The sequence below is a fragment of the Martes martes genome (assembly GCF_963455335.1).
Source record: "Martes martes genome assembly, chromosome: 7".
NCBI lineage: Eukaryota > Metazoa > Chordata > Mammalia > Carnivora > Mustelidae > Martes > Martes martes.
This window is the reverse complement of record NC_137894.1, coordinates 46556920-46570083: the sequence shown is the minus strand read 5'-3', so window position 1 is coordinate 46570083 and position 13164 is coordinate 46556920. Positions and strand designations below refer to the sequence as shown.

The 13164-nt window shown below is 45.4% G+C and overlaps 1 protein-coding gene across 3 annotated transcripts in view; it reads right to left on the bottom strand.

The window, feature by feature from the left end:
- DIS3L (DIS3 like exosome 3'-5' exoribonuclease) overlaps nt 1–13164 on the bottom strand; it is a gene marked incomplete at its 5' end in the record, with an annotated part of 33893 nt that overhangs the window by 8162 nt on the left and 12567 nt on the right. For 2 of the 3 annotated variants that reach the window (XM_080808514.1, XM_080808515.1), the window contains 7 exons: nt 469–716; nt 2392–2553; nt 3653–3822; nt 5907–6086; nt 6987–7065; nt 8208–8384; nt 11615–11750. In XM_080808514.1, the coding sequence (XP_080664640.1) occupies nt 469–716; nt 2392–2553; nt 3653–3822; nt 5907–6086; nt 6987–7065; nt 8208–8384; nt 11615–11750 (1152 nt within the window). Of the gene's footprint in view, nt 1–468; nt 717–2391; nt 2554–3652; nt 3823–5906; nt 6087–6986; nt 7066–8207; nt 8385–11614; nt 11751–13164 lie in introns of those variants that run through there. The other variant, XM_080808516.1, reaches the window with a different exon arrangement.

The window sequence follows — 13164 nt, the reverse complement described above, 5'->3', positions numbered from 1 at the left end:
GCTGTTGCTTTTTCATAAAGCGCAGCAGACTGGGTAATGGAGCTATTCCCATGTTCCCACTTTTCTAGGGAGACTGCCTTGGGCTGAATATTCTTCCACTGATATAGAAAAGAAAGAAAAAGTGACATGAATCTTAGCTGTCTAAGAAAAATTAGAGTGTAATGAGCCAGTATTTATAGGAAAGAGTATCCATCCAAGAAAAATTTAACTCATCGCAATTTGGAAGGAAAGTGGGTTTGAAAAGGTTCTGTTAAAAAAAAAAAAAAAGGAAAGGTAAATTGATCAAGGAACTATTTCTCTATAGGGAAAGGGGAAGTGGACCTCCATTTTTTTCCTTTTTTCTAGAAGGGATTTGCAGAATTGCACAAAACTGGGAAATCTTTGGTTTGAGACTCTGAAAATAGGGAGTTATGAACTAGGTGAGGGTCCCAAATACAAATTCACACCGCTGGTCTCAAAACGCATTACCTTGACCTAGCTTCGATGTCGATGTAAGAATTTGGTGGCACGAAGTGCGTTACGTCTGCAATGTGGACCCCGAGTTCAAAGTTGCCGTTAGCTAAGGTTCTGACTGAGAGCGTGTCGTCCACATCTTCACAGCCTTTTGGGTCAATGCTGAACACGAGATGGGTTTCCCTCAAGTCTTTCCGTTCTCGTTCCTCTCCTGGACTCACTTTCCAGGGATTTTCTGGCGTGTTGACTGGCATTTCACACATCTGTATGATGACAGTCAGATATTCAGCAATTCTCGCACCACAGGCTTCCTATGAAACTCTGCTCTGGAACATTCTCGCTGCAATCTCACAGAAATCCCATTCATTCCCCGTTACCTTTTGCAATTAACCCGTTTACTTCTTTTGATCGATAATTATTTATTAGGTGCCTAATGTGTGTCAGGAACTGTGCTAGGCTCTGGAAAGGTCAGGAGCCAATAGGAAAGACGCAGTCCCTTGTCTTTGAAGACCCTTACGGTCTGCCAGGAAACAGGCCAGTTTCCAGCAGCTTCTTTAGTTATGCAGGCCAGTACAAGGATGAATGGCGGCTTAGAAAGAGTGCAACCTCTTGCCCACTTTCAAACGATCCACTTTTTAAATGCAGTGGAGCTTTTAATTCAAGTCAAGCTCTGAAAAAAACCCCCAACATGTACCAAGTACTAAAAGCCTGTTCCTTAAAGATAATTTAAGTAGGACCAATCTAGGGCACTTTCTCTCTATTATTACCTGTTTAGGCCATCAATTTGCAGTTAAGTAGGCTAAACGGGAAGAGAAAATTCTAGTCCTGTGAAGTCTACCCCATGCTTTATTTTATTCTAACATTTTCACTAAGAGCTGTCAAAACAAGTCAACAAATAATTTCCAGAAACTAATGTTAAGCATAAAAATTTAATAATGTAAAATATTCTAAAATATTTTACTATTATAGCTCCTGTTCTGTCAAAGACTATAATGAAAATAAGAACACCCATACGTTCTTGATGGCAATGCAAACTGGTCCAATTTTTCTGGAGAACAATCTGCCGATATGAATAAAAGCCACTTAAATTTTTTATGCCCTTTGACTTGGTAATCTTACTTTAAGGATTACATCCCAAGAAAAATGATGCAAAAGAAAAAAAAAAAGCAATGTTTAGAAAAATGTTTTAAGTAGCATTTCTTCTACTATTGAAAAATTAAACAGCCCCATGCCCCAAAACTGAGGAAGACTTAAGCAGAGTACATTGATATGCAATAATTTGCCATTAACTAGGAAGACACAGCTGTATCAACACACAGAAATAGTCTGAAGTGAAAGAAGCAGAACAGAAAATAGCACAGGCACACTATGGATCTACTTATGTAAGAATGATAAACAAGATCTATGAGGATGGAAAAGATCATAAAGTGATGAACATAGCTAATGTTTTATGTTTATTGAATGTGTGTTTTCTGCAAAGGTTACAAAAACTGTTTCGTGAGCATGACTTGGTGACCCACAGGTCAGAGATGTATGGGACCCTAGAAGCTACTCCCCGTGGCTCTGTGCAGGCCTGTGGGTGAGTGATTAGGTCAGGGAGTGGAGCCCAGTAGGGTCTGTAACCAGGCACCTTTGCAGCTGGGGGCGATGGATGTATACTGACAATAAGCCACTGACATACCATTTTTAAGCACAGTTGGAAAATGTAAAAATTTGAGAGCTGTGAGGCTCTGGGAAACTATGCACTCGAAGCTGACTTCAGTCTGGTTCACACACAGAGCAGAGAGGAGTGAGCTGCTTCCCTTATCTGTGACTTTCGTGAGTGGTTACACAGTACAGAGATTTTTCTTCTTAATGATGAAACAAACAACAAACAAATGCAAAAAGAAACTGTACAGAACATCTTTCACCAGACCAAAGGACTCCGGGAAACCGGACCTGAGCTTCGGAGAAAGGGACAACCGAAATGCTGTTTTCCACCAGGATGGTTGCAATTTCCCCTTCCAGGTCCCCGATTCTGCCTAAAACACGCACAAAATGTCCATTTGGGTACAGGGATGTCGACTCCCAGGAATCGATGCGCACAACCACCCGGAAATCCTGCACAAAAAGAGAAAAGAAACCCCACCAGCCCAGCTCCAGGAATTAAGTGGGTCAGTCAGAGGCACCAGACACACAAGATACACAGCATCAAGCTCCAAAGAGAGTGGCCGACTGAACAGTGGGCTTTGCTTTTTGTTTTGGCTCTTGCTGTTTTACTAAATTGCCAGATGGTTATGTAAGTACTCAGCCCAAGGCTTTGGAAGGAGGCAATATCCCTCTACATCCAATAAGGAGGCTGCAAATTTCTGTTACGGAAAGCCAACTGCGACACATTCTAGTTAATATTTGCAACACAAAAGAAAACCCCATGGTGCATAGTACAAATTCCGTTTCAAAACAAAAATCTCGATTTTGCCAGTGTGGGAGTTACTTTCTACTTTCTTTGAAGTTACTTTCTAAGTTTCATGGACATCTTTCGGTGGGGAGGGAGGGGTCAGTGTGAACAGAACCCCACCGCCCCCCAGTTCCAGCAAACCACAGGTTTGGGAAGCGAGGGCTGCAAGAAGCCTCCGACGGCCCGCAGAAGGCCTCCAAGGATGCGAAGGGTGCACCAAGACCCAGTTACTGGCTGGGGACGTCCGGATACGAGGTCACATTTACAACTGCAGAACATCAGGCAAATGAAACTGGGCCATGCCTGTGCTTTTTGCTACAGTAAAAGTTAATTTCTAACTTCCTTGTTTATATCTTCCCTCCAGTGCTATATTCCTTTATGGATAATCAATTTGGTGAAGTACCACTATATCATCCCTACAGGGCAGAGAGATCGTATTTCTGTATTGCTGGCTGGAAGAAAGCTTGTTAGTGTTGGCAAAGCATATCTATTGAAAGTTTCTGTGTTGGACAGCCAGATAATGTATGGACTCTGTAGCTGTCCTACACGGCTCTTTCTAGGACAGTTTCTCTCTGGCTTTCATTTATTAACCAAGGACTGCTTAACAGATGGTTCTATATATTTAGAATTTTTAAAAAACAGGATCTCGAAATGCCAGATGCCGTCAATAATTTATTCCTTCTTATGCAAAGGCACTAACTGTGTTTCCTGGTAGAGTGGGAAGGCCGGCGAAGACAGGAGGAGAAGTACAATGGCAGCTACCTGGAGCGCTTCCGTTTGCTGGGTGCTGATGCGGATTTTGGGAATTCTGTTATCCCAAGGTGTAACTAGGATTTTCTGAGCGTTTTTGCCCTGAGACTGGACCTCTTCTTTGGATGGAAATGTCACCACGTAATCCCGCCAGTTCTTCTGAAGGATGCCTACCACTTTGCCTTTGGGAAAACAAAATAAAACAAGGCCTTCGATGGTGAGATGTTACCTCTCTGGATGCTGACCAGTTCAGCAGTGAGGAAGGAAAACAGGAAACACAACGTTCTGTTTGTCTCAAGCACATCCACGCAAGTCGAGAGATGTTTAAACATTCGCCTTCCTGACGTTTTTACTGTTAAGATGGCTAATTTTTTGAAAAATAGATCTTTTTTTTTTTTTTTTTTTAAATAACATCATCAATTTGCCCTTTCTGTTGCGGGATCTGATGTGACACTTAGCATCCATTAGTTCCACTTTCCACTTTCTCTTCTGCCCTTCCCTTATCAATCTCAGGGGGAGGGTGTCAGGAAAAGCCAGTGATTTTTATTTTTATTTTTAACTTATGCCCTCTCTTGTGCATTTTCACTGTCTTTCTTGCATTTTCCCACCAGCCAAGATCATTTGGGCCAACACTGTATACAGTGAAGTCTGCACAAATCGTTAAGTCTCATATACAACACTACCCAGCACCACTGACTGAGGTCAAGAAAAAACCAACTTCAATAGTTAAAAGTGCTATCTATTAACTATTTAAGTATTGTTTGAGTCATTAAGCCCCTACCAGGTATGAGCCCTGTTCTAGGTACAGGAAATGTAGCAGCATCAGAACAAAATCCTTGATTTTCCAGAATGGACATTTTAGTCTAGGTGTCCATAGGGGTGGGAAACAGACAATAAAAAGTAAATACAGGAAAGGTAGCGATGTTTGCTAAGGAACATACAAAACAGGATAAGGTGACCAAGAGTGACAAAGGGTCAGCAATGGCAGCTATTTTAAGTGAAGTGACAATCTGAGCAGAGAGTTGAAGTTGAGGGAGGCTGGCGTGAGGAGGTTTGGGGAAAGCATGTTTTCAGTGGTGCAGAAGTCAAGATGGTCAATGTGGCAGGAGCAGTGAGGATGAGGACAGTGACAGAAGGCAGCCCAAGCTGGTGGGACCCTGCAGGCCATGGTAAAGACTTTGGATTTTATTCTGAGAGAAACAGGAAGCAGTCACTGGAGAGCTTTGAGCAGAGACATGACAGGACCCAAGGCCCTTTAAAGGGACTCCTGAGGCTGGCTCCCATGTGGAGAAGAGGCCATTGGGAGCAAGGGAGGGAGCAGGGAAACCAGTGAGGCGGAGACTAGGGTGACCAAATCAAGGGGTTCTAGAGGACCCTACCAGGAGAGATCCAGCGAAGCGTCGGAGCCGCCACATTCAGGCCACGTGGGACTTGCTGATGAGTGAGAAAAATGTGGAGGGTTATCCCTGGGCCTTTGGGTTGGCCACGTGTAGAATGAACCTGCCATTCATTGAGAGGGGGAAGACTCGGGGAGGAGCAGGTTTGGGGCTAGAAATCAGGAGTTTGTTATCAGGCGTGGAAAGTAGGAGGTACCCATTGGACATTCCGGGGAAGATGCCAAACAGACAACTGAGGAGACGACACTAGAGGCCGATCAGGGGGTCTGGGTTGGAGAAGCAGAGCAGGAGGAGTGGAGGACATTTGGCGAGCCGCCCAGGCACATCCCAGAGGTCCGAAAGATGGAGAAGCTCCAGCAAAGGGACCAAGAAGGCGCATCCAGCAGGGAAGGCAAAGCACCTAAAGCCAAAGATGACACAGCAATCTGTTGGCCAAATGCTGCCAAGGGTTACAGGTGCCAGGGGCTATAGGCAATGAGGTCACCGGTGCCCTTGACAAGAGGTCAAGGGTTTCTGGGCGGTGGGGACACCTCAATGTAGTGGCTTCGGGAGACAATGAGTAGAGAGAACACAGTGGTAGCGGTCTCACTGAGTCTCGCCAAACGCTGAAGGAGAGGAAAGGGCAGCAGCAGGATGGGATGTGGGACTTGAGAGGATTTTGAGTTTTGTTCTGTTCTAGGATGGGAAAAATGATGACTTATTTGGATGCTGAGGAGAATAACATCAATCAGCAGAGATGGGGAAATGGGTCATGGAGGAAAAGAAATGACAGCAAACCTTAATAACTGGTTATTTCTGGATCGTTTGAGAGAGGACAAATAAATGTCCTATGGAACACCAGAAACCAAGAGGCCTGCCGGCGGGCTCACCTGTAGGCATGGGCTCACTCGGGGGGTCTCCCAAGGCCTTGTCATCACTGTCATTCTCACACAGGGCGGCCGTTCTTCCTTTCCATTCATTTTTAGGCAGGAGTTCCACAACTACCACATCTCCATGAATCGAGCGATTTCGAGCCTTCATCCCATGGACAAGGATGTCACTGACTAAACCTGTATTTGGGCAGGCACACAGAGACCCCATAAAGCTGCGGGAGCATGCCACATGCAACACACTGGCCCTGCGGAGAAAAGCTTCCTCCTTCAAAGGGGAGGCCAAACTTTGTCCCACAGGTTAGGAATGAAGAAGCACAGCCAATGCGTCTTCTTACGCCATGTGCTTTTAGAAGGGCTTCCTCAGCCCATCTCTATGGCAGGTGACCATTCCCTGCACAAGCCTAGGGAAGCCCACGCTGGAATTGTGTCAGGCCTACAGGGGCCATGCAGCCAGGGCATGGCGAGCAGCCCGATGAACCATGGGTCCTGCCCGACTCCTGAGCAGCAGCCAGCAGGAGAAGTTCTCCTTCTCCTCCCATCCAGCCATGTCCCCTCGACTTTCAAGGTGTCTGTACCCTGCCATTGAAGACCAGGACCTATATGCTATTGTGATACAGCTCATTTACACATTTTCATTTTCATCACTTTTAAGATTATTCGTTAGGCCGCACTGGGCAGTGTCTTGAAATCACAGCGACACTGCCTCCACAGCACATCCAGTCCCCGCCTGCTCACCAGGTGTGAGAACTCTGGCGAGCTACTTTGTTTCTCTCTATCACACTTTCCTCCCAGTAACCTTGTGGATCCTCAGGAAGAAAAGGGGCCAGACAATGATGGTATCTACTTTCAGTGCTTAGAACTGTGCCTGATGTAAAGTGGATACTCAATAAAATTTAGCTCTTCTCATTTTTACAAACTGATTGCAATAAAATCAGAAACTATAGATAAAACAGGAGCGGGGGAGTGGGGGTAATCTGACCAGCATTTTCGATGCGACAGTTTCAGCTTTGTTTTCTTCACTGTGTAATATCAGAATAGAGATGAAGTACGGAAATTTAAGTAAGGCTTATACTGAACCTGAATCTTTACAGCTGGCTCCTTGAAGTCGAACGAAAGCTTCTATTTGTGCCCTGTGTTTGTTGACATTCAGGACTCCCTAAAATCATAATAAAAATCAATTGAAAAATTTTTTTTCTGCCCACTTTGCCTCCAAAGGTACAGTTTGCAAAAAGTATGTGAAAATATCCCCAAAATATTCTTTTAAGGTCTGGGATTCCTTCCTTTAGGAGAAATACTCATCAATAACGTTTCTTTTCTCCAGAAAACATACCATCATTTTGAAGTATTCTTGGCTACACCAGGTGTTGAAAGTGCCAGGATCTATCTTACCTAAGTGACGAGTGGTCTTCAAAAAATTTTGTTCCTCAAATATCCTCCCTGGAATGCCGTGAACTTTACTACCCAGATGGAAGCATCAGTCACTCTAGACACGCTCATTTAAAATACCCACCTAGGGACGCCTAGGTGGCTTAGGTGGTTAAGCGTCTGACTCCTGATTTCCTGCTGGGCGTGAAGCCTGCTTACAATTCTCTCTCACCCTCTCCCTCTGCCTGCCCCTGCCCCACCCCAACGCTCTCTTTAAAAAAAAAAAAAATAATAATAATAATTAAAATGCCCATGTTTTAGAGAGGGACGTCAGTGTGTTCTCAAACTTTGGACTACACAAAAACTGAGCTGCTTGTCCAAAATGTCAGATTCACAATGTAACAGTTCTGTATCTTGATAGTGGCGGCAGTTACACAAATCTGCTGATGTAATCGAACTGTGCAAGCACACATGTCCAACCGTCGAAATCTGAATAGTAATTTTACCTGATTCCTTCTCAAGATAGCTTGACAGCTTCCAGGTTCAGGGTTCTGGGTCCTGGAGGACCACAAAAGACCCCCTGAAAGGGGGAGGATAACTGCAAAGGAGCGAAAAAGCCAAACTTGCCCATTTGGTCAGATCTCCATACCTTGATTCAAAAACATCTTCTCTTTCCAGAGATGTGGAGGCATTTATTAGGCTAATTGTGTGACGCTCAATATCCAATATCCAACCCAATTAAGATGAGAGAGCAGACAGCAAGGTGTCCACAGGAAGAGCGACTCCCTGATCATCTTAGGTCACGGACAGCCTTGGCTTACTCGTGCCCATCTCATTTATGGCCTTTGAAATTAAAGGCCCGTGACAAGCCAGTAAAGCAGAGAAGAAAACATGCCAGCCGGGCCAACGCCCTCGCTTCATGACCGCCCTCACCTGGATGTAGCGTCCAGATTTAATGCCGGCTTCTAACACTTCCAGGGGAAGGTGTTCTGTGTACTCCTTCCCGTGGCTCTCCTGACTCTCGTTCTCTCTTTCCCGTCGAGACTGAAGGATAGAGTCACAGAGCTCGTGGGCAGCCTTTAAGTCGGGCCAAAAATTGTCCAGGTAATTCTGCATTTAAATAAAGGCACGAGAGAAGCATGGTCAGAAGATAATGGTGCTGCCTTCCGGTAGGATCACAGAAAGTCTTGCACAGGGAACCGCGGGCGTGTGGGCTGGAGGGGGTGTTCGGTGAGCACTGCCTCCCCGAGCCTCACATTCCTGGAGCTTTCTACCACCTCACTAACTCCCGAAGTAGTCCAAATTACCCCAGTGAGGACGTTCCTACCATGGAATGCTTACTTTGCACTTCCGAATCTCCACTCCCGCCCCTGCCCCCAGTGTGCACGCACGCACGGCTGTCCTTCCTTTCTTCCCATGCATCTCACTGCTGCAGAAAATGGCCTGCAATGATGGGGCGCCTGGGTGGCTCAGTGGGTTAAAACCTCTGCCTTTGGCTCAGGTCATGATCTCAGGGTCCTGGGATCGAGCCCCGCATCTCTCCTTGGCAGGGAGCCTCCTTCCTCCTCTCTCTCTGCCTGCCTCTCTGACTACTTGTGATCTCTCTGTCAAATAAATAAATAAAATCTTAAAAAAAACAAACAAAACAATGGCCTGCAATGAGAGGACAGCTCTTCTGTGTGCATTCTCCTCTTGTTTTGTTTTTATTTTTTTCATCTTGAAATGTCTGAATTTCTAAGAAACTTAAATAAGCAAGTAAAAATAGAAAGGAGGGAAGTGTCTGTGGAAACGTCTCCTCTCCCCCCACCCACTGGCTATGTCGAATAAGCAGAGAGGGGCAAAGTAAAAGCTTTCTATTCTTCTCAGGCCTTCTCCTAAGCTCCCAGAGTCGTGGTGACAGTCGACAATGTGATAAAATTCCTCGGGTAGTTGCCATTAGTGTGATAACCTGGTACGAAACGTATCTTTGAAACAAGCAGCCAGGGTCCCCTCCATGCAGACTTACTGAGTGTTACTGCACCTCTCGGTGTAATGTCTGTAAGAGAGACCCTTGACCAAACACCCAGCACCACCCACAAGAGGATGGTGTGTTGAGGCCAGCTGTGCTATGTCTGGAGTACACCCCCCCAAACGGCTGGCTCTCACTAAATAACATCAGTTTTACGGGTGTTTTTTAACTCAACTTTAAGGCAGAGTCTTCTAAGGTAGAGTCTAGCACATTCTCTTTCCCCAAATTGGAAAGAAAACACATTATAGGGGTGCCTGGGTGGCTCAGTCTGCTAAGTGTCTGCCTTCAGCTCAGGTCATGATCCCAGGGTCCTCAGATCGGGTCCCACATCGGGCTCCTTGCTCAGAGGGGAGACTGCTTCTCCCTCCGCCTGCTGTTCCCCCTGGTCATGATCTGTCTCTCTCTCTCTCTCAAATAAATAAGTAAAATCCTAAAAAAAAAAAAGAAAAAAGAAAAAAAAAGAAAACACATTATCCTTCTTGTCAACACTGGCATTTTTCCCACTAACTGCAGGGTCCTGTTCAAATCATTTCCTTTCTTTACCAAGTCCTTTGAGAAGTTGTATCTGTGCTAAGTCAGTACCCCGATTCCATGGTCGCTTACCACCACCAAACCTTTGCCACTATAAACCACCTCTCTGTGAGGATTTATTGTCTTCACTCTTCCCAGCTAACTTCAAGTCCCCACAGGAAATTCTGGTCTTCCTTCTCATCTGAACTCCACAAGTATCTCTTTTTTTCCTGCCATCATTTGCCTCTATGAAGCCCTTGGTCACACAGTTTGCTTAGGAGATGCTAGACCCAAGAAAACGGCACTCTCGGACTGGACTACAAAGAAAAGTAATTTTAACAAAAAGTAGAAAAATGTAATTTTAGTCAACTGTCCTCTGCAGGAACAAGACATGATGTATTGCAACAGAAAAAACAAGTGACACTGCCATTAATATCCAGCGCCCCTGGAATTCTCTGGCATGCCAGAACGCTTTTTTATAGCAGGGCCAAGAAAATTCTATTGGCAAATCTTTAGCAGTACATGCACCTGGGAACTCTTATAGAATCTACAATTCAAAATCCAACTTGACTTTCTGTAAACTGACAGGGGTAATGGAGGGCCTCATTCAAGGTTCTGAATCAAAAACCGATACCAACCACAGGAACTTGATGCCTACTGGGCAGACACACGAGACCAGTAACCTAATGGGAGATTAACAGCCATCCCACTTTCCCAAAGGGTCCCTCCAAACAAGGAGAACTGTGTTGCTGATATAAGCCCAAGAAACGGTCACCAATAACGCTACTCCTGTCTGTGATCTGGGTACCAAGCTGATATGACAGCTTTGCTAACCCCTTCCTCTATCTCTACTAACCCCCATGCACAGTCCTAAGTGGGGAAGAGCAAGGAACAGCAGAAAAACAAGGCTGCCCTATACAACTATGCTGCATGGGTACTCAGAAAAACAGAGCAGGGTGGGTAAGGGAGTCAGAGTGCTGGGGTTCTAATCCTAGCTCCACCACTTGCTACCTGTGTGACTTTGTGCGAGCTGCTTAGCCTTTCTGTGCTTCAGTTTCCTCATCAATTAAATATGGACAATAACATCTACCTCACAGGGCTGTTGCAAGAATTAAATGAAACAATACACTCAAAACGGTGCCTGGCATAGATGAATGCTGGCTATTACTATTAGGTGGAACCATGTAAAACTGCCATTTTGTAGGTCAAGAACAAGAGAATACTGGAAATTTTATAAGATCTAACCTATTTATCTATTTTATAAGATCTATTATCTATTTTATAAGATCTAACCTATTCTATTCACCATCATCATTCCTAATACTGTTACTGTTATGACTACGCATGAGTTCACGGTCAACAGGGGGCTTTCGGGGCTGACGTCTCAGATGCCGTGGATCCTACAGTCACAGGGAATCTGCCTAAATTTGCTGACTTCAAGATCGCTTACTTGGAGAGAAACAAAGACAGGAACTCCTTGGCCTCAGTCTTCCTTCACTCTTTTTTTTTTTTTTTAAAGATTTTATTTATTTATTTGACAGAGAGAGAGAGAGATCACAAGTAGGCAGAGAGGCAGACAGAGAGAGAGGGGAAAGCAAACTCCCTGCTGAGCAGGGAGCCTGATGTGGGCCTTGATCCCAGGACCCTGAGACCATGACCTAAGCTGAAGGCAGAGGCTTAACCCACTGAGCCACCCAGGCACCCCTTCCTTCACTCTTTAATTCCCCTTTTCAGTATTGCCACCGGGATCGAGAGCATGATGGGTACCACGGAGCACACGAACACACACAGACGCACTTAGGGACACAACAAATGGAAGTACCTTGAAGGAAATCACAAACACTCCTTCTGTTTCACTTCCATACTGCTGGACTGCCTCTTCGTCTTCCGTCACCATGACGATTGGCATCTTATCCTGGCAGTGGTGATAGTACCACACGGCGGCGCGGTATATGCTCCTGGAAAAGCAAAGGGCACGTAAGCCCACCCAAGACAAGCTGCTGATCAAAGCTTCACACCTGGCTTTTACCTTGCTCCCCTTCAGCATATGCAGACAACCATTTGTTCATTCAACAACTAATTCCCAAGCACCCATTACACACACACCCTGGGGTGGGTACCCTGGGGATACAATGATGAATCAGAGAGCCCCTGACATCTCTTCTTCCTGAAGACATCCAACCGCCACAGCAGCCTCCTTCATTTCGTGATACGTTCTAGAAACCATGTGGCTCTGCCATCTTTTCATACCATTGAGCTGGCATGCCATGACACAGGGCACCACACGGGTGACAAGCTGTACTATGTGAGGTTTAAAAGATGAAGAAACAAGTCTGGCTAAAAGCAAAACGAGGCTGCAAAGAGCTGAAGACCATAATCTAGTAAGGTCCGCTATGGAATCACAGGAAGTGTCTGAAAATCTTCCCGACAAGAACCAGAATTAGAAAATGCAGCCTAGGCCTGAAGATGTGTGTTCGAGATTGGATTAGGTTTCTGATAATCTGTATAAACTCGGACGGCCAGTTTCCATAGGCATTTGTTTCCCTTTCTGCAAAGTAAGATGCCAGGTAAGGTTCCTATAGTTGTAGGTAAAAAAAAAATTTCAGCTAGGGACACCTGGGTGGCTCAGTTGGTTAAGCATCTGCCTTTGGCTCAAGTCAGGATCCTGGGATCCAGTCCCACACGGGAGCCTGCTTCTCCCTCTGTCTGCCGCTCCCCCTGCTTGTGCACTCTCTCTGACAAATAAAAAAAATCTTATAAAAATTTCAACTAATGTATACTGTACAAGCCTGTGTAGTTAGTAGTTAGGAAGCACGATCATTCTCAGTACTCACATGTGACCTAATCTAGAGAACGATTTGTTATCCCTTTCTGGTACCGAGCCCTACGGGAACTTAGGACTATAATTAAGGACTCTGTACGCATCAGTGCTTATTTCACTTCAGAGAGTTTAAATATTTAATGGCTAGACAGATAAAGAATTACAAGGAAAAAGACAATTTAAATGTTTTGTATGGATAAGACAGTTGAGAGCTTAAGATCTCCAGGGCTCTCTGCAGAAGAGCGTGGCACAGGCTATGGGTGCCCAGCACCTATGCCCCAGGCCCACTTCGGACTTCAGCTGGAGTGGGGCGGCACTCCCATCCTACCCCCAGTCCACTGAGTGGAGTCAACACCCCTGCAGAAAGACCCTCAGCTGAAGGCGGAGTCTCTTTACCAGCCTCACCTCTACCCTTCTAGACGACTTCTGAGGCACATACTGTGCAGCTTCTCAGAACTTCCCAGTAGGACTGAGCCTCAGTTTCCCACATCCTTAATAACTGCTTTCCCTCCTGTCTCAGGCCCTGCACTTCCTCACCCCTGTTTCAGGGA